This window comes from Oreochromis aureus, linkage group 8, assembly GCF_013358895.1.
Source record: "Oreochromis aureus strain Israel breed Guangdong linkage group 8, ZZ_aureus, whole genome shotgun sequence".
In the NCBI taxonomy this organism is placed as follows: Eukaryota; Metazoa; Chordata; class Actinopteri; order Cichliformes; family Cichlidae; genus Oreochromis; species Oreochromis aureus.
In genome coordinates, this window is record NC_052949.1 from 20726486 (window position 1) to 20748028 (window position 21543).

The 21543-nt window shown below is 39.1% G+C and overlaps 2 protein-coding genes across 8 annotated transcripts in view; one reads left to right on the forward strand and one right to left on the reverse strand.

Moving 5' to 3' along the window:
* On the reverse strand, window positions 1-19332 carry arsg (arylsulfatase G). 5 transcript variants are annotated; one of them, XM_031739639.2, is made up of 12 exons: window positions 19250-19332; window positions 13853-13938; window positions 9126-9365; window positions 6355-6590; window positions 4747-4861; window positions 4394-4540; window positions 2664-2875; window positions 2496-2576; window positions 2299-2407; window positions 1946-2066; window positions 1191-1281; window positions 1-740 (listed from the first exon to the last, which is right to left on the reverse strand). In XM_031739639.2, the coding sequence occupies exons 3-12, from the start codon at window positions 9350-9352 to the stop codon at window positions 460-462; spliced, it is 1620 nt and encodes a 539-aa protein (XP_031595499.1). In that variant the 5' UTR covers window positions 9353-9365; window positions 13853-13938; window positions 19250-19332; the 3' UTR covers window positions 1-459. The 5 variants fall into 5 exon arrangements, with proteins under 5 accessions (XP_031595499.1, XP_039472073.1, XP_031595500.1 ...); XM_039616139.1 differs by having other exon boundaries at window positions 19105-19328; XM_031739640.2 differs by lacking the exons at window positions 13853-13938; window positions 19250-19332 and adding an exon at window positions 13001-13335.
* LOC116320119 (monocarboxylate transporter 7) overlaps window positions 11836-21543 on the forward strand; it is a 10842-nt gene continuing 1134 nt past the window's right edge. The window contains exons 1-5 of one of the 3 annotated variants that reach the window (XM_039616137.1): window positions 11836-11968; window positions 19479-19704; window positions 19808-19951; window positions 20055-20183; window positions 20407-21408. In XM_039616137.1, coding sequence (XP_039472071.1) covers window positions 19482-19704; window positions 19808-19951; window positions 20055-20183; window positions 20407-21408 — 1498 coding nt within the window. In that variant the 5' untranslated portion in view covers window positions 11836-11968; window positions 19479-19481. Of the gene's footprint in view, window positions 11969-18689; window positions 19026-19251; window positions 19394-19478; window positions 19705-19807; window positions 19952-20054; window positions 20184-20406; window positions 21409-21543 lie in introns of those variants that run through there. The other 2 variants (XM_039616138.1, XM_031739638.2) reach the window with 2 other exon arrangements.

A 21543-nucleotide genomic window follows, 5' to 3' on the forward strand; every position in this document is an offset into this window, starting at 1 on the left:
TTTTGTTTGTTTTATTTGTAATTATATTATAAATGTTTGAATATTATATCAAAAGTCATCAAATATCCAACAAGATAACAATAAGGATCTATTTTCAGAAGTTTGGTCTCCAAAATTTGATTAACGCAACAAAAGTCTCTGCCTTAAGCCCAACCCTATCCACTAAATTTAGTATGTCTTATGATCTGATATAAGATGTGTTATTTTTCTAAAATTACTGAGAATTACTCCAGCCACTGTTTTACTAACAGGCCAAAGTTCATCTACCTACTTCTCTTTGCCCTCTCCTCCTGTTTGTACATGTCCTGTAGCCTCTGGCCATTGAACCCCTTCACTAATCTCATTTTCTACAAACAAAGTGCTAATCACATTTTTTTTTTAAAGAGTGAGATTTGTTTCTCCATCTGTGAGCCTCTCTTATCAGCCTCTTGTGTGAGTGTTTACATGTGAATTCCACCCTCAACCCAGCCTGGGGCAACGACAAACAGTCTGTGTCAGGTCACAGCACGGTGCTGCTGACTTGTCTGTCCTGTAATCTGCGATGGACACTGACTTGTCAGTGGCGATGTCCCATAATAGCTTCTCCCTCCTGCGAGCGATCCTCTCCGCTACCACCTGGTATTCAGTTGTCTTGACATCCAAAGGTGTTTCCTCAGCCTCATCACGCTCAAGATCAAATATTAGTGGAGGATCATGGACCTGCTGCTTTCCTGTTCCTCCACCGCATGCTTCTGCTGCACCTATAAAGAAACAGGAATACGTGCATTCCTCATAAGCCCCTTTTCCACCTACATTCAATTGAAGAGTGTTCTGAAACACTGCTGAGTTACTACTGTAGTTCAGGGTTTAGAATTATTTAAATAAATGCAAAGATAGTCATTTTTGCAAGATGATGCTTAAGGATGAGAATGAATCTGCTACAGTGTAGCCTTTAGGGTTGTTTTTCTTTTTGAAATATCTGTGTCTGCTGAGCAGGGCCACCAGTCTGGTACCACCATGATGACATTATGTAAACAATCCACCACAGTGGTAGGGCATAACAAGCAGCACTGCAAACATACGTGAATAAACACGTCATCAGCATTAGAGAAGTTCGTTTCTCAAGCTGTTGTAATAACATGACATGATGCCTGACTGTAGTGTAATGGCTTGTGGATGGTGGACACGCGTGCCCTCCATTTGACCAGTACCTGTGATGTAGAAAGCTTTGTGTTTCCCATTGCGAACTGTCTGAAGGTCACCAAACCTCCCTGCAGCACCACTGTTAGGGTGGAAGAGAAACTACAGAAAAGAAGGATTGATGTCTGCAGGCAACTCAAAAATACAACATCACTGTGAAAAGTACACTAGCAGGCCACTTGGTAATACACCTTGCTAATACCAGGCTGAACCCTCTTTCAGAAGATGGGTACATGTGGTCATAAAAGCATGGATATAGTTAGCAACAATACTCAGGTTTTGGCATTTAAACGACTGGTACTCAATTGGTTCTCAGAGAATATAAGAAAGCATCCCTCACACTATTACACTACCAGCAACAGACTGAACCATGGACACAAGCCAGGATCGTTCTATACTTTTATTCTATTCAAGCCAAATTCTGACCCCGTATTTAGAGATGCTCTTCTGCATACCCCGGTTGTAATGAGTGGTTATTTGAGTTACTGTTATCTTCCCATCAGCTGGTCATTCTTCTTTGACCTATGTCATTGACAAAGCAGTGTTGACCAAAGAACTGTCGCTCACTGGATATTATATCCTTTTCCTGGACCATTCTTTGCAAACCCAAGAGATGGTTGTGCAGGAAAATCCCAGCAGATCAGCTGTTTCTTAAATACTCAGACCAGCCTGACTGGCGCTAACAACTGCTGAACAGGTGTACGTAGCAAAGTGGCCAGCAAGTATATACAGCTAAATATAAATTCAAAGTGATTTTTTTTTTTACCTCGTGGCCCAACTGTTCACCATTTAGGAGGATATTTGTGGCATCAATGCCATCATAACGTCTGTCAGAAGGGAGTGTTACCCCCGCCAGAGACAGAACAGTTGGGAAGATGTCCATACCACTGCACAAAGAGATAAGGAGTGAGTAAGCACTGTTTTTAATGGCTGGTAAAAGACTGTTGGGTGAGTCAGTAAACAAGGTTCTCCTGTACTCTTTGGCTTTATGACCGTGTAGGGTAGTCATATAATTTATAGGATCTATAAAATTGCTCATCTATATTCACAAATATATTGTATGCATATACCCATTTAAATGATATAAACTAGCCTGTGCATACTACTAAAGTGGTCCACCTGAGCAGGGCCGAGCTGGTGGTATTTGCAGGAATCCTTCCAGGCCAATAAGCCACTGTAGGCACTCTGTGACCACCCTCCCACGTAGTCTGCTTAGCTGAACCGCCACCTAGTACACAGGCAGAAAAAAATTAAAATATGATGATGCAAAGCAATAAAGTGGACTTTACAGTGCCCAGAAAGTTCATTTTATTTACCTTTGCTGGTCTGCCATTTGCCTCTGAAGGGCCCTACGCTTCCTGCATACTGGCATTTCTGTTCCCATGGACCGTTGTCACCTATAAAGAGTGTGCACACAAGGCAAGACATTCAAGACAGTATTACAGGCTTTGTCAGAATATCAGACATGAATCCCAGTGACCAACCAGTGAACCAGATGAGTGTATTGTCTCTGTCTGTGGCATCAGAAGCATTCTTTATTGCCCCAACCAGACTATCCAGCTCTCGCAGACTGGCAGCATACACTCCACTATTTGGGTGATTATCAGTGGTAGGGGCATCTGGAGATAGTGGAGGGGCCAAGGGGACGTGCATATGAGCAAGTGCTATGTAGAGCAGATAAGGCTGTCCTTGCTCACTGAAAATACAATTAATAAAAGGAAACTGTGTCAAAAAATAAGGCTGGCGAATGCTGCATTGAAAAAAATAAACTATTGGCTTACAAGCAGATTTGTATTAAAGCTAAATGACCTGACAAACTCTTCATTCACTGACTGCCAAATGCTATTTCAGACACTTGTCACAGCAACATAACAGTAATCCTGGACAAACACAGTTATGGGGTACTTGGAGAGCAGCCATCAGCTGTGTATTTCCTGCTGATGATGCCTCGGGATATCTGCCATGCTATTGTGCTGTGTTGTGCTTCTTTCATAGCTCCAAACCAGCTTCTACATCAGAATTACCCATTTTTACTCATGCTTAAACTGAAACAAAAACATGTCTGTCAAAAAACAAGCAGTTCTGTGCTTGCAATTTAATTTTTCCATCCAAAACACAGCATTATCAACTTAAAAGAGCTTCACTGATAGAAAACAAAAACAAAACCCTTCTATGCCTTTACAGCTCATTACTTACAGTCACAGCTACACTCGTTCAAATGATGCAGTCATGTAACATAAAGGCATGTTGCCTTTCGCACACAGCTGCAAACAGCAGGGTCCAATTATGTCCTCCCACCCCTACATCACATAAATACATAGTTTGTGTTCAATAGTACTACCAGCACTCTTATCTCTTGCCGATACATTTGCAGAGTTTATATATGTAACATTGCCATATAGTGCATACAGCACTGAATGTGTTTTTTGTTCTGTTCGTAAATATAATATAGCATCTTTCAAAAATATATACTCTACTGGAATAAGCTCTGTTAGCAGGTTATCCTGTTATTAACAATTTCCATCAGGAAAAATCATTCCACACAAACTTATCTTAATTCTTCATGGTTCAGAAATCATAAAGCACACCAAAGAACCATACTAAAACATTGTTGTAATGTTCTTTCATTATGATAAACATGGACAACCTTGTAAACTGCAGCACTTTCTTCTTTTCTCATCCAAGGCAATCAACTACAGATGTTTGCAAGAGCTAGTACCTGTTTTCACCTGATTTTCCTGATCTCAACACCTTGTGTGTCGACAGAGGATCCACAGTACATGCATATCCTCAGGCAATAAAGCAACATTTTGAAACACTGCTCAGATCAAGCCGATGATAACAGCCTCACGTGGAATCATTCAAAGAGAATCATTTAATGCACAGATATTGTATTGTATTGTTGTGGAAATAATGCGTGAAACTCAAAATCACATCAGATTTCACTTCTTAACTTTCACACACACGCATATTGTCTAAAGAAAGATGTAACACACCTATACCTGATAGATTTCACTGGCTGTAGGGAACTAGGGCTTTTTTGGCTCAGACACATGGTTGCAAAATAAGGCTCAGGAAACCCTGTGCTGCTTTAATGTACATTTTTTACAGCATATTTGCACTACAGTAACCTTTCTAAAGTTAACACAGGTAACTCATGAGGTGCAAATATGTTTTTAGCTCATACAGGTCTGTACTGGGTTCTGTACTGTACCTTGCATTGTGTATAATCCTGAGTGCAGCAGACTTGTATTGCTCTGTTAGTGTCCACAGGTCAAGCGGCTGCTCCACAATACTGCTATTTTCAATCAGAGGAAGGCCGATTCTGGAATAACAACCTCCATGTATGTTCCTCTTCAATCTAGAGCACAAAAACAATAAATTGTAATAAAACTACATTTGGCTTGGTGAGGCCTTGGAAGAAAGGACTTGTATCCATGCATACTTGTTATAGTATAGGAAAAAAATATATATACTTCTAATAAATAAATAGCTACTTGCAAAGTTTTGCTAGTCACTGTGCAACCTATACTTTCATTATTGTGTGACACTGTCACAGTACTACACCTGATCACTTGTGGTCCATATGAGTCACAGGGGAGGCACTGGGGCAGGTTATATCCTGGGATATCAGTACATCCCATGTCATTACTGAAGGGAATACCTAAGTAGTAGTCAAAACCTGCACAAGCGATATAGAAAATATTGCAAATATTAATCAAAGTATCAGCGTGTTATCACCTTACCATAAAAAAGGTCTTATCTCTCAACTCTCTACATGTGTCCTTATGGTAACTAGAGTAGTCAGGTATTTTTCCCTGCACTACCTGTTTATACCTGCCTGAGCACAAGGCCAGTCAGTGCTTTAAAGATGCTGATGTGAAAGTTTTGTGGTTGTGGTGCAGGGAAGGGGATGGGACGGGGGCAGTTGTAAGTCTGGCCTGTGTGTTGTCAGGTGCAAATATGTTGTCTCACTAGACACAGCTGGTTGGAGGACGTGATTAGTGACCCTGTGCAGTCTGCGTCCTGCAGTGAGGCCGGCAAATGTTTCACAGATACCAAACAACAAAACTTAAGTGGAAAGATACAGCATTGTGCAACAGGAAAACTGTCTACATTAACCCACTGATCACTGTTTTATGTGAAACACACAAAAAGTATTGAATGCTCAACCGATAGATAAATACCTGCACATTTATTTTTTCAGCATTTCTTCTGGCTGTACTGCTGCCATTTTGCTAACTCTTAGCAGCTGACTGTAAACTCTTTGCAGTTTTCTAGCTGGATTGGTCACTAGCAAATGTAAATATTACCTCCATCTCTCTTAGACTTAATTATATCTTATACTTCTATGCATTCTCAAAGTATAGAGTAGCTTGTGGTTTCCACTTAAAACATACAATTTACTGTGATTTAGAACAGATTTTATGAAAACTTATCAGCACATTTAAATAAAATTGCGTATCAAATTGTGTATCAAAGGTTTAAATATTGAAGTGACAAAAGCAAAAGTCTAATATACTGTCATGGTCAAAGAAAGCACAGTATCTGTCGTTTCAAAGGTTTTAAAGGTAGCATGGTTTAGTTTTGTGATGTTAAACGTGAACAAAGCACAAGACTTCTGCATTGATGTACCAAACTATTCTAGAGTGAAATGTGAGGCCATCTGTCTGACAGATTGTCCAACGCATTACAGTGATCCCAAATGTAGCAGCATATCCACAACAGAATGACTGACAAAGAAAAAATCACGATGTTATAATGGCCCAGTCAAATTCCAGACCTCAACCTGACTAAAATACTATGTTGGGGCATTAAAAGAGCTGTGCATAAACCTCAGCAACCTTTGAAAGATGAGAGGGAAGACAACATGGGGGACAAAGTCACACATAAAATGAATATTTAAAGTTACTGCTGCTAAAGGTGATTCTACAAGCTATTAAACCATGGACTGCACTTATTTTTTAAACACTGCTTCCACATTTTGGCTCAGTTTTTGTTAAATAAATAATGACACAGTGCAATATATCATTATATTATTTTATTATATTATATTATTATACTTATATTTTGCACGTAAATAGTTCTTATCTAAAACTAACTGCTATTTTTTTCCACTACATTTTGGTAAGCTGAAGTTGACAGACGCTATGCTTAAATGTCAGTCCCACATACCTCTGTTAGTTGGACTGTATAGTCCATTGTGTCCGAGATGCCATTTCCCGATCATGGCAGTGTGATATCCTGCCTTCTGTAGTAGCTGAGGTAAGGTAACTTCAGTCAGAGGCAGACCAGCCAGAGAATTCACCCCGAAGTTGTGAGTCACCCCGTTTCTTAGGCCATAACGACCTGTCAGGATAGCAGCACGGGACGGAGAGCATGTTGAGGCTGGGGAGTGGAAGTCGGTCATTCTGGAGAATTAAAAACATAAAAAATACATTATCATCATATCATCCTGTGTTTTTGTGTTATTCTTGAATTTTCGGTTTGGTTTTCATTATTATTCTAGCCACATCAAGCTTCACTTTTGCTTTATTTCACTGTCATTTTAGTGAAATTTTCTTGGAAAATCACTGACTTCTGATTGTATTATTCTATTTCCCAGACTGTGTTCCCTGTTTTGTTTATGTATCTGTGCTTTATAACTTTCATTGTCTCTTTCATCTTGGTTAATGTGCAGGAGTCTTCTTGTCTCAATGTTATCTGACTTTTGGTTATTGCCAGGTTTCCATTGGAGAGTTCTTTTCAGTGTCTAGTTCTAGTTATCCTGCATGGCTTTGTGACTGTATGCATCTCTCATACTGACGCCTCTTGATATGAACTGTTTCCTTGTGTGTTCTGCTCTGTGTTATCTGTGTAAATACATGATCAAGATGCTTTTATGTCCTGTGTTTCATGTTTTCTGGATTTCTGTTTGCTCCAGTGTTGCCTGATGCCTTCTGTCATGCTTTGTTGTTGTTGGGCTTTTTGTTCCTTTTCCCATGGTCTGTGTGAGTACTTTGTCTTTAAAAGGACTCACAAATAAAGGCTCCACTTGTAACTTAACTTCCTGCCTCAAAGTCTTCCTCTAACATAATATCCCATATATTTTCTCTATGGACTTCAGGTCGAGCAAACTGGCTTGCTAATCAAACACAGTAATAACATGATCAACAATTTATTTGGTAGTAGTTTTGGCATTGCTACTGTGATGGCCAAACCCATGGCCACACTCTAAAGTTGGTAACTCTTGTGTATTTTCATTTCTTCATTTGAACACAATAACACACTTTAGTTTCCAATAAGTTTATTGATTGGTTTGGATATATTTGTTCCATTTGTAAGCGTGCACATTTAGGTTATGTATTCATACCAGTTCATTATTTTGTTTGATTTCTGACTAACCTTTGTTTCTTTTACTACTTACCTGCCATCATCCCTGGTTGGGAGTTGCCGGACAAAAGGTGATTGGCAGGGTTTGAAACCACTAAATACAAAGAGGGATAATTGGACCGCACCACCACTTCCTGCTGAAGGGGAGAATGTGTATTTTCTTTAATTTAAAAAAGCTTTTGTATTTGATTAGATATTTGAGTTTAGGGTTCACTGGTTTTGATTTTCTTCTTTGGTGTTTAGTGTATAAACAAACCAGGCGGTACTGCATCATTTTTGTGGTTTATGATTGTGTTTTGTTTAGTTACCCCTCGTGTGTCATAGTGGCCTGATCAGCCATTATATATACCCTTGTGTGTCATTTCCTGTTTAGGTCAGTTATGTTTTTTTGGGCAGTTGCTTAGTTTGTTAAGTTTGCAGTCTTTGCCTGAGTTTCGTTTTGTTTCTTTGATCTCTTTTATGAGCTCAACATTTGTCATTTTTGTAAATATAATTTTTGGGGTTAAATAAATGGAAACCCTATTTTTCTAATCATTCCTGTGACTCCTCCTGTTTTTTCAACTTGGTCCATCACAGTTGTGCTATGCCTTGCTGGAAAAGGAAATCAGCATCTCCATAAAGAATGTCAATAGATGGAGGGCTCAAAAATGACTAAGCTGATTGTGGATTTCATCAAACACACTGCACCATCCGCCACCCATATGAGAAGATAGTATGGCACTCAAAATCACAGACTCTCACCAGACTTGTACTCTCTCTGATGTTCCTCAGGAATGTAGGTCCTTGATTTCTAAGTGAAATATGTACTTTTGTTAAAAAGAGAACGTTGGACCACTGAACAACAGTCCACTTACTTTTCCCCTGAGCTCAGATAAGATTAGACTTAATTAGAAATGCAAAGGTCACAGCCCTTTTTCAGAAGACATCAATGTGTGCTGCCTCTTGATGCACTGACAATATCCTCACTCCACTACTTTTGAAGTTCTGGAGCTTGGAGCCATCCCTGTTGCTTGTACATCTTTTCCTGTCACACTAATTATTAACTAATTGTGGTAGTGTGGTTAATAATAATTACTTATTATTAATCTCTAGCTCAGTTCCACAGCGTGCCTTCATCCTGTGTTGCTCACCTCAAACCCAACCAGTCGTGACAGATGGCCGCCCCTCCGTGAGCCTAGCTCTGCTAGAAGTTTCTTCCTGTTAAAAGAGCATGTTTCCTTCCCACTGTTGCCAAAGTGCTTACTTAATTGAATTGTCCCCTCCAGTCCACCTTCCATTAATATTCTTTGATACAGTACCCTGTGAACACCAAGTTTTTTCAGCAGTGACCTTCTGTGGCTTACTCTCTTTATAGAGGGTATTGATGATTGTCATCTGATGTGGACAGCTGTCAAAGCAGCAGTATTCTCCATCACCGAGTTTACTAATACTGAACTATATATGCTGGTGTACTGTGCCTCAGATAATAGTATTGAAGTACTGACATCAAAAACAGCCAAGGGTAGAAACATCCGTCTGATACATAATGAATATAAAATAAGAAAAGGTTCATAGATCTGAATCAAATTTTGTACCGTAGTCCTTGCAGGGCCATCAGGTTGAGGTAAGGTGTGTTGTTTGCCCTCTCTTCGAGCTGATTAGCGTCCAGATCACCCCAGCCAATGTCATCTGCCAGTATGATGATGAAATTGGGTTTCTCTTTGGGTTTATCAGCTGTGGGTCCATGCTGGGACACTGTCTGGAGCAGCAGCCCAAATAACAGCATTGCAGCAAAAAGAAGCTGGGGTGTGGCCTCCGTCATTTTGAATCAAAACCTGCAAAAGATTACTCGCAATTATAACCTTAATTCCCCAAAAAAGGGATGCTTTGTAATAATAAAAACAGAAAGCAATGATCTACCAATCTAAAAAGCCCATATTTTAATCACAATAGAACAAATAGAACAAAGAAAACATAGAAATATTTTACACATACATATTGTTCAGTTTGAAATTTATAGCAGCGACACAGAGACTGAAAAGGAAGGAACAAGACTAAAAATCAATACTGGATGCTCGTGATGGCCTAATGTTCTAATTTTTTATCCATTATAGATATCTATGATGTGCTTCTTTGTTTATATCCTTAGGATGTAGTTTAGTTCTTGGTTTTGGTTTGTTTACATTCTCTTTCTTTTTGTTATGTCTCCCTCTGCATTTCCTGTGACACCTAACACAGAGAACCCCTCCTTTTCTGTGTTCAGTGTTGTCCCGTTTTAGTTACTTCCTGTTTTAATTTTGTAAATATTGTCCCACGTGTTTAGTTTTTGGCTTTACTTTCCCAAGTCTTGTTTCTGTGATTGGTCCCAACTACGCTCCCACCTGTTTCCTCTTCTCTAGTTACCTCTTGTGTATTTATTGTCTGAATGTCCCCTTGTTCCTTGTCATGTCTTCCCCACTTGGTAGTGTGTTGTCCTTGTTCCACGTCCACTAGTGATAATCGGTTATTGATTATTAGCTCAGCTTTTGATGTAAGAGTTCCATAATAAACCTGCCTCTAGAGCTTATTTTCCATCAAGAGTCCTACATTTTGGTCCACATACTTCCCACCACACTGCCAAATCGTGACAGCCTCAGGAGGAACTGCATTAAAATCTGCATATGCAGGTTAAAGCTCTACCGTACAAAGCAGAACCCATGTTTGCACACCATCCAGAAACGCTGCTGTCTGCTCTGGGCAAAAGTGAACTTAAAAGTGAAAAACTGTTCTTTGGTCAGACAAATCAAAATTTGAAATTCTTTTTGGAAGACATGGACATCAAACAAAGGACTATCTGGCTTGTTATCAGTGCTTGGTTCAAAAACCTGCAGCTCTAATGGTACGTGGATGCATCAGTTCTTATGGAATTGTCAGCTTGCACACCTCGAAAAGCAGCATCACTGCTGAAAGGTATATAGAAGTTTTAGAGCAACATATGCTCCCATACAGATGACATTTTCTTCAGTGAAGTCTTTGTATATTTGAGCATGATGAAGCTAAACCGCACACTGCAATGATTACAGCAGCATGACTTCATAGGAGAAGAGATCGGGTGCTGAAGTGGCCTGCCTGCAGTCAAGACCTTTCAACAGCTGAAAACATCTGGCACAACATGACAGGAAAAATATGACCAAAAACGACCCAGCACAATGTGGCCATATTTCTCTCTCAAAAGTCCAGCAGCTGGTCTCCTCAGTTTATGAACTGTTGTTAAAAGAAGACTTGATGCTACAGAATGGTGAACATGCTAGACATCCCTGCGTATCAACACAACACATCATGATACAGCTTTATTAACTAGTATCAGGTATTGACCAGTGCTACTAGTTTTAAATATGAGTGTTTGTGACTGTTGTGCAGTCTAGGATCAGAGTGTTATAAACTAGCATGGAGCAAGATGTCGCTATGTTTAAGCTTCTATGGAAAATTACTAACTACATTCCAAGATTTTGCAGAGTAAGCTTAGACAGAATAACGAGATCAGTTGATCCAAATTACCTTAAATCATTTCAAAACCTGTTACATATCCTGTAAAAGAGACTTTGTGCCTCATCACACCAGCACGTGTGATGTTTGTCTAGTTCCTATCAGTTTTAAGATGGTGTCAGCGTTTGTGGTTAAGAATTAATCAACAAAAAAGCTGACATTTTATAGGTGCATCGAAAGAGTCGTCAGTGAGCCCACTGAGTCAGATGTCAGTGAGTAAAATCTTTTGGCATAGAGCAGCAGAGTTAGTGCCTTGCACAGTATGTGTTTAAGTGTTTTTTAAAGAATCCTTAAGAAAAAAACAAGTATTACATTATGTATGACTGGACAGTGTAACTGTAGAATGATACTCTAAAAAGTGCAATCCTTAATTCGGGTAAATGGCAGACATCACTTTTTAATCAAACAAAGTTTAGGGATTTAAAAAACAAACAAACAACAAATCTATACTTTTCTGATTTGACAAAACGTTTTTCAAATATTCAAGCCTGAGGTTGGGCACAAACTCCCTGTCTGTCTGTCTCTCTCAGCTATTAACTCAGAGCACCGTTCAAACAACTCAACACCCCAAGTTAAAGAACTTTGTGTGGGTATGTGTGTTTAGTTTGCCGGGGTACTATGAAGAACTGGCTGCAACCAGATCTCTTTAACCCCGTCTTCCACCCCCCCTTCTCTTTCATGAATGTCAGCTTTTATCTGATACAGCATGCTTGTACACGTGCGTGCATATATGTGATATATGTGAGTGTGGGTGTCTTTGTACACGTGTGTGTCCTTGTGAAAAAAAAGACTGTGGAAGTATGTGCACCATAAGTTAGCTTAAGTTTGCAAGTTCACTGATGTCGCTCGCGCGCCACTTACGGGATTAAAGCAACGAGCGAAGACAGGACCCTCTGAAAGTAGCTTCTTACAGGTGAGACAGCTCACTCCGACTTATTACAGCCATGTCATTACAAACGAGTACGTTCGCTTTTAATTAGCTACTTTAAATAATTATCCGGCCAACACTCGACGCACAACGCGACGCACAAATACTTACAAACTATTTGCGAGCACTTATTTAGGTGTTATTGCCCAAGGACATCACGCGCCCCCGCAGACGGACCGGATTGCGTCAGTCGCACGAGAACGGACCGCTGGGGTGGGGCACCCAAAGGTTAACATTACCACCCCCGTCTCTGGCTCTTAATTTAAAGTTATTTCTCTACAGCTAAATAGTGTTCAGTGGTTAATTTCCGGCTGTGATTAAACCATTTTATTTTATGTTATATCATATATATCATATTTCTTTATTAATTTGGAACCACACAAACACGATAAAGCTAGACTAATTTCAAACGCCTGAAAAAAAAAAAAAATCATCAAGCTGCAGTCTGTGGTTGTCAGTTAGTATTTTTCCACGCCTTAAACTTTTCTAAAACTTGATTATATCCTTGGGGATTAGTTCGTCTTGTGACTACTTTTCTTGATGCATTTGATAATATTTAAGAAACGGATCACTTAGGTTATGAAATGCTACTTTTAAAGAGCCGAACCATTTGTGCGTACTGATTAAACATAAGTTCATTTGTAAGTAAATTAGTTAAATGTTGACCTTTAAAAAAACAGTTAATTAAAATCAGTTTTATTTATATATCGCCAAATCACAACAAGGGCCGCCTTGAGGGTTTTTTTTATTGTAGGGTAAAAACAATAATAGAGAAAAAATCCCAACAGTCAGACAGTGGGAAGGAAACCTCTGGCAGAACCAGGTACAGAGAGGGCAATCCATCTGCCACAACTGGTTGAGGGTGACTCACCAGCTATTTTATTTGGTACACAAGATATGTGACAAAAACTATCCCCCACACCATTACATTACAACCACCACCAGTCTTTTATGTTGTTTATGCAAATTCTAACTCTACCGTGTGAATGTTATAGCAGAAATCAAGACTTATCTGACCAGGCAACATTTTTCCAATCTTCTGTTGTCCAGTTTTGACATGAGTGAGACCCAGTTTGGTCTTCTGCTGCTTTATCTGCTTCAAGGTTTGATGTGCTATTCATCCATAGATGCTTATTTCCATACCTTGGCTCTAACAAGTGGTTATGTTATTGCTGCCTTCCTATCAGCTCAAAGCAGTCTGGCCAATCTAATCTGACCTCTGTAAAGCCCAGAGACGATTGTGTGGGAAAATCCCTGCAGACCAGGCCATCTGGCACTAACAACCATGTCAGGTTCAAAGTCAGTCAAATCACCTTTCTTCTCCATTCTGATGCTCAGTGACCATGTCTACAATCCTAAATACACTGAATTTCTGCTATGTGATTGGCTGAGTTAACAGCCAATCACATGTTCTATTGCGTGAGTTAACAAGCAGTTTATCTAATAAAGGGATGTGTAAGCATATGCATAAAATTAAAATGTTAATGGAAGATTCACTGAACATCTTAGTAAGTGTCACAAAATATATGTTAAAATGTGATCCATTGATGTGCTCGTGTGTGTTTGCTTTTGCATGTAATAATAAAGAATGTGCATGATGACAGACTTTTATCATTCTGGTCATTCATTGATGTTTACATGCTTTACAGAAACGAATACTACAGAGTAATTGTGTTAACTGAAAATTTACAGCAAGTGTCCAGAATGCCATAGTTGTTTGTTTCTTTGTTTTTCAACATATATATGACATGTAATATGAGAAGCCTGTATATCAAAAACAGGATTTACACTATGCTTAACATACCAGCACAGCTTACGAAGGCTAGGTTCAGAAATTTTACAAAATCTGGCAGGGAGGGGGATACTTACACAACAGGTTTGCAGCTCTGGAGAGTTATGAGGTCAAACAAACCACGCTGGAGATTATAAATCCAAACACAGGTAGGCTGGGAGACCTGGGAATGCCATAAAAAAATACTCAGACGCATGGAAAATTTATAATTCTTGCACATAATTTCACAAAGGAGCGGCGTCTCTATATCACCTGGTGGTACATTTAAGGATTTAGGATTTAATCTGGCATTATTGCTTCATTTTTTCTCCCGTTCTTACAAAAATAACAAGACATTTAGCAAAGTAAAATAAAAAATTTGTCCTAAAGTTGCATGGACTACTACTTCACAAAATCCCCCCCCACCCCACACACAGACACACACACACACACAGCTTCATTAATAATTGATCAGGGAGAATGGAGAGGCTGAACTTCAGCGGCTCTTGCCTTTTCCCCTCCTCACCATCTTTGGTTGCAGCACTGCTGGTGTTTGTACATTAAACAGAAGTCCGTAAGAATGTACAGAGAGACTTTATTTAAGAGGCAAGCAGCTAAAGAAAGAGCGATATAAAAGAGGGTGTAACACTATATGAACATCTACTGGAAGGCCCAGCCAGTTATCAAGTCAGCTGATTTGTGTAATTTGACAAGGATCAGGCTTACCACCTCTTACACTGTAAAAAAAGATTCCGTAGAAAAACGGAAAATGTCCTGGTAATTTTCTGCCAGTACATTTTCTGTTTTTTTACGGAAGTTTGACGGACTTTTCTGTAAATGATAAAACGGAAAATTCTGTAGATTTACAGTATACTCTCTGTACTATTTACGGACATTTCCTTCAGCTATAAAACGGAAAATTCCGTTTATTCACAGTATATTTTCTGTATCATTAACTGATATTTTCCGTTAATAGAAAAATTGAAATTTCTGTTTATATTACTATTTCCAAACACTTCTTTTCACTGTAACTCATTACATATAGTTCTTTATATCCTTAAACGTACATTTCTATGCAATTACAACCTAGTACACCATATGCTCAAAAATTCATAAATTAAAACTTTTAAATTAATTTGCACTTCATACACAACAACATTGGTACAATTAATGTTAAATATTCTTTTATTCTCCTTAACTCAAACACTATACTAAAATATAATGACAGCATCCATCTTGTCATAAAACGACTAAACAGCTGATACATGAACAAAATAACTCACAAGCTTTCAAATTTAAGCATTTTTATTTCCTTGAAATCAGGTTGCCCTCATGTAAATGTGTTTATTTACATTCATTCAAGTGGCTACCAAGTGTTTTCTTCAAACAGGACACCTGACAAACAAAAAATATAGTTAAGTCATATTTAACGATATGTTCACATTTAATAATATCCAGAGTACCTTTTAGTTAGAATCACTGCCTTGTGGTAGTTTTGCCTCAGCCAAATGGTTAAGGTGTGGTTTACATCTATGTCTGTCCACTTATGGTACAGTATACACATGTAGTCAGTTATAGCCAAACACATTTGATTACTGAATTGCATTTACTTCATTAATGAAGTGAATGTAATTCACATTTGTGTGAACATTTGTCCGAGATTAACTCTTTGGGGTCTTTACCTTACAATATAACATACTTGACTGTTTAAGTCGTGCCACATGAATAAAACTGAACAGATCTAAAGATGATGTTCCTGAACTTCAGGTTTATGCGAACAGGACGGATAGATAACCACAGAACCTTTCCCCATATGATAACTAAAGCACAAAATAAATTAAGACAGATTACTGTCCCAAACTTAAAGATAAAAGTGCATTTACTGGACTTGCTTTGTCAGTGAGGAGCAAAGTACAATTAGAAGTGCTTGTTCTGATGAAAAGTTAAACTGTAAACAGCAGCGTAGTGAATAAGGATCCTCGGCAGTGACAACACTTAAACATCATAGTTCAAAATCCTTAATGCACACCTTTTTCTCCACTGTGTTCAAATGCTCTTAGCTGTTTAAGTAGAGGAAAAAGTCTGACATATTTCACGACCATTAAATGTTAGACAAGGCTCTGAAAACGAGGTTACGGTTACAAACAAAAACCTCTGCTTGTGCTTTACCCCTAAATCACAACAAATAAGACAATAGTAAGACTAATTACTACAAAGTGACACCAGAGGCTGGAGAAGAGCAAGCATAAAGTGACACGTTGTGTGTGCACAATTTCTCTTGTTACCACTCTTCATATACCAGTGTGACAAAGTCCTGAATGCAGCCTGCATGTTAGTCCATCAAGGTCCATCTGAGCTTTAAATAAAATACACTCAGCTTTTCCTTGGATTTTGGAGTTGCTCAGTTCATACAGGAACTGCAGCAGTCGGGTTAACGTGTCGCTGTGTTCCTCCTCCATCTCAGCCATTGAGACTAGTCGTAATTTATTCTGAGGAAAAAAAGAGAAACAACAAGACATTTTTAAAAAGTTTGTATTTTTATAATTTTTTTACCTTGAACATAAAAACAACATAAACAAAAAAGGATTAGGATGGTGCGATATGACGATATATAAAATGTCTATCGTTTCATATTATACGCTATCATTTGTTTTGTGGTATTGCAAAATAAACTGTTTACGGCAATATTTTTTCATGGTTTTGATGGTCACTGTAGTGGCTATATTATTTCTTAAAGTTCTCTCCTTCTCTTATACTTACAATAACCACACTATGGACGGACTTCCTTTCACAATAAAGCTCAAGTTTCTGTTGAGACTTTTCAAAATGAACTGAAATGATATACATTATTCTCAAACATAAAATTTCAGAATATGCATCAAACAAATGACCTCAAATAAAAACATCAAGTAACTATAAATGGCGCTTACAGTCACCACGCAGATGAAGGCACAGAGAATACCAGCATGGCCAGCAAGGATGAGGCAGAACCAGCTAGCTCCAAGCAGATGGACCAGTCAAAACAAATCGAGGACCTTATTGTTAAACGAGGGGCTACCTCTGTAGCATGGACATGGTTTGGTTATGAAAAGTCTGACACAAACTGGTCCCCACCACCACTCAAACGCGACAAACCTCTTTAACCACCTACACAAGAATCACATGAAAGAGTTTCGAGAGAGTTTACGAATGAAAAGCAAAAAAGAGCCGTCAGGTGCTCAAAATAATCCTTAGACTCAAACGTTAGAACAGGCTTTTCCTCGCAGCACGCCGTGTAACAAATACTCAGAAAGAAAATGGCGGCCGTTTAAACTCATGCCTAAAAATGTATAGTTTCATGCATCGGTCAAAACACTCGACTCCAGGTACACGACGCCCAACTGAAAACACTTCACGTAAGTCGAGTTGCCCGAGAATCACAGAATTTACAGAAAATGCACTATTTTGTGATTTATATCGTTATCAGGAGAGATATGTCTTATATTGGGATGCGAGATTTTGGTCATATCACACAGCCCTACAAAAGGATTATAATTCACGTGAGTTGCATACACATAACGACATTCTGTTGCAACAAAAGCAGTTTATAATTGAAGTAACATACATACCTTGAAAACTAAATCAACCACAACATTAAACTCACCTCGTTTCTGTGGAAAAGGTGATCAGGGTTTTTCTTCATTTCCTGAGACCAGCTGCTCTGGATCATCACCAGCTTGTATGTTCATCTTCTTTTTCACTCGGGGAAGTCTTTCCTTTGCTTGGCCATTGCTCTGCACTGGAAAACCAAAGTGTGTGATCAAAGGTGAAATAAGGGATATTTTTCCACTGCAGGATTTAGAGTACTTCAAGTAGTAATAGCTGTTGATCCATTTCTCAAATAATCTCTAAGGATCTGAATTTTTAAGAAAGATACAAATATCTCTGCTTATATTTGGCTAAAAGCTTGATATAGACATAACAGTATGTCAGCATCCCCCACAAGGCATATAAAGCTCCTGCACACCAGCACTGCGCTTACAATATAATTCAATCAAGATATAGTTATTATTGATTAATTATTGAATTTTTAGTAATAATTATTAGTATTTAATCACATTAGCACAGTGGGGTGACAAAATATTCCACATACTAGAAATGCTGCTCAGCATTTCATAAATTACATTTTCAACAAATGTTGGAGTAAAAACACAGTTACAGGGAAAATGTGTCCGTCTGCAAATATTAACTAAACATTTCTATGTGCTACAAAATAGACATAATTGTAAATGTAATGAGGTGAAACTATACTTTCAATAATATTATCACTACAGTCTGTTAACCACCGAAATAATCTATGCTGGTCAGCTAGCTAAAAGTCTTTACTTTAGCAGCCCAAATCAGAGGCTAACATTAGCATTTGCTAGCGTCAGCCAGGAAGGTCTGAGGCTTAAACTAGGGTTAGTGTAACTTTGCCTGAAACCCTTTAAAGTGTACAGTAGAGCCAACTGTAAAACACAGGTATTGATATAGCACTTATTAGAGTCCTAAAATAATTTCTTCCTCTCTATACATACCATGAAGTTCCCACTTTTCCCAGTTAGCTACATCGCTGACTTTCGCTAATTAGCTAGTTAGTAGTCACAGCTGTGTAATACCCAGAGAGACACAGACAGCTAACTATAATATTTATGAAAACTGGTTCAGCCACTGAAGGGCAAAACTGGTGGTATCACAGTAAAAATTATTTATAACATTAACTAAAATGAAAAGCTTAAGTCATGTTAAACCTAAATAACGATTATTTAAAAAATGAGTCAGCAAAATATTCCTGAGTTGTCTGGAGACAGCCAAAACCAGTTAACAAATAAATTAACAATTTTTTCTAAATAAAAATGCAGAGTCTTTTGAAAAACATTATTTTAATAAAAGAAAACATGAGTTTTAATACTTACCACGGAAATTTGAAGGCAGTTTCTCCAACTCCAGAGTCCAAAATCCAGATGAAGCCTGAAAGAAGTCTAATGGCTGCTCTTGCTCTGACTTTTCCCTCCTTTTTTGGGTCCTTTTTCCCACAATGCATTGCAGTAGTTGAGAACTACAGAAAAATACCTGTAAATGACTAATACGGAAAATTCCTTCACGTTTATACAGTAGATTGTACTGTATTTTTACGGATTTTTTTTACAGTGTATTCAGACTGTCTGTGATCAGAAGAGGAGCACTTCAGAAAGCTTTTTCGCGGAGAGTGACTCAGTCCTCACAGAGCTGAAGCTGACTTTTGTGCGGCAGGTACCTACAGGACCACAGCAGCGCGTGCGCCCGCTGATGCTGGATCGTTTATTGCTAGAAGAAAAAAATGGCAACTCACTCTTCCTTACATTTACCGCGCAGGCTGCCGAACCCGGAGAGCAATTTCCAGTTTAAGATGAATTTTCCCCGAATGCGTCATTAAAGTATTCCTGCCGGTTTGTGTGAGCGAAACGGAATTGTGGGTTTGATCTGTAATTACTTACTGCGAGTCCCGGCCAGTGTCCTGCGGCTGTGGGCGCATTCTCGTTCCGCTCGCGTTCACGCGTCAGAGCGCCTCTACAGTAACAGTCCAGCATTTGTTGCCACCCTACTTTGTGTTTTTGTCTTAATTCGATCATCCAGTCAAAGTACGCACATTTGATTTATTATTATTATTACTTTTTTTTAATTGATTACTTTGCAGTTACGCTAACCCGCTGTTTTTCTTTCCAGGGCATGGGATTGAGTGGTTTCTTGGGGCCCAATGTGTACTCGGAGGTCCCTGACGGTGGCTGGGGATGGGTGGTGGCTGTGGCATTTTTCTTGGTGGAGGTGTTCACCTATGGCACCATCAAAAGCTTTGGCATCTTCCTCCAGAACTTGATAGACGAGTTTGGAGAGACCAACAGTCGAGTCTCCTGGATTGTTTCCATTAGTGTGTTTGTCATGGCATTCAATGGTAAGCACATGTGTTGTTGCTATGTGGCTGCAGCTTTACAAAACTTAACATTACATACATACAAAAATAACGGTGAAATAATGAGAATCACTGTACCACTTAGCTCCTTTTGCCTCCATGATGACCAACCGCTTTGGCTTTCAACTTGTTGTCATGACTGGAGGACTGCTTATTACTTCTGGCACCATCGCCACCATCTTTACCAGCTCCATAAACCAAATCTACATCACCTACGGATTAGTTGCAGGTATTCATTTAGTCACTTTTTCACTACTTTTCCACTTCAAAAAACTTTGCACACAGTGCTGTTATTCTTTGAATTTCTTGTACAAATTTTTTCAACTGTGCAGGCATGGGTTATTGTCTGACTTTCCTCCCCACGGTGACCATCCTTTCTCAGTATTTCAACCATCGGCGATCTCTGGCCACTGCTGTCGCTTCTACTGGAGAGTCACTGTCAATGTTTGCTTTGGCACCAGGTGGGATGTTTTTTATAAAGACATTTTAAAGACAAGCATGAGTGAGGGGGGTTAGAAAAAACATGTAATTAATGTTTCTAAATATTATCAAGAAAAGATTACAGTTTGCAACAGTTTCAAGATCACATTTTCATTTTAAATGACAGATCTTGAACATTACATACTTAATACTTGTGCAGATTTGTTTGTGGACTCTCATGGAATGCCTCTTCTTCCCTCTTAGCCTTTGCAGCATTAAGGGACCATATTGGCTGGAGAAATACCATGGCAGTATTAGGAGCTTTGCAAAGCGTCATCATCATCTGTGGCGCACTGCTTCGGCCGATAATTATTAAACCCAGTGAGACGCTGAAACCAGAGGCTGACACCTTAACCTTAAAAGATCTGAGCACACATAATGACTATACAGAGGGCACAACTTCAGGGGTCTCTGTGACAAATAAGGCATTCTCTGATCAAAATACCTTCTGCAGTTTGACTAATGAGCTAACTACAGGCTCTGTGAGCACTGCAGACTCTGGTGTTCCGTCTCTAAATTACACTGACAGCGGCAAGCAACAGGAGACAGCTTTACCTCACAAAGAAGCAAAGGTGGAGATTGAACGGGAACAATTGGAAGAAAGCAAGGAAGAAATAAAAACATCTGAAAAAGAGGAAAAAACAAGCAGAGATGCAGAAAAACAAGCGATGAAAGAGGAACTAAACAATGCAGCTGACAAAAAGTTATCTGAAAACAATTCCAAACTCTTGGACTTCTCCATCCTCAAAGAGTGCAGCTTCATTTTCTATTCTCTCTTTGGACTGTTTGCCACTCTGGGCTTTTTCGCTCCACAGCTCTACATCATCCAGCTGAGTGAGAGTCGAGGAGTCGAAAAGGACCACGCGACCTACATGCTCTCCACCATAGCCGTGGCTGAAATCCTAGGCCGATTCTCTATCGGATGGATCCTCACACGGAGGCAGTTTAGGAAGAAGAAGCTTTTGGTGCTTTTAGCATGTGTGATTACACTGACTGTGGTGCTGGTGGGATTTACTTTGGTCACAGAGTTTTACGGCCTAGCCGTGTGCTGTGCTCTCTATGGGTTCTTCTTGGGAACTGTGGTGTGCACCCACATCCCTCTGCTGGCTGAGGATGATGTGGTGGGGATAGAGAGGATGACTTCAGCTGCTGGCGTCTACGTTTTCATCCAGAGCTTTGCTGGGCTGGCAGGACCACCACTTGGAGGTACTGAGGAATGCCATATTTACTGGAGATAACCTCCAGGATCAACTTTACTATAGATAATACTATATCTTAAAACAATATATATTTTAGTAGTGAAGAACACACATGTTCACCTATGGGATTTATGGGAATCTT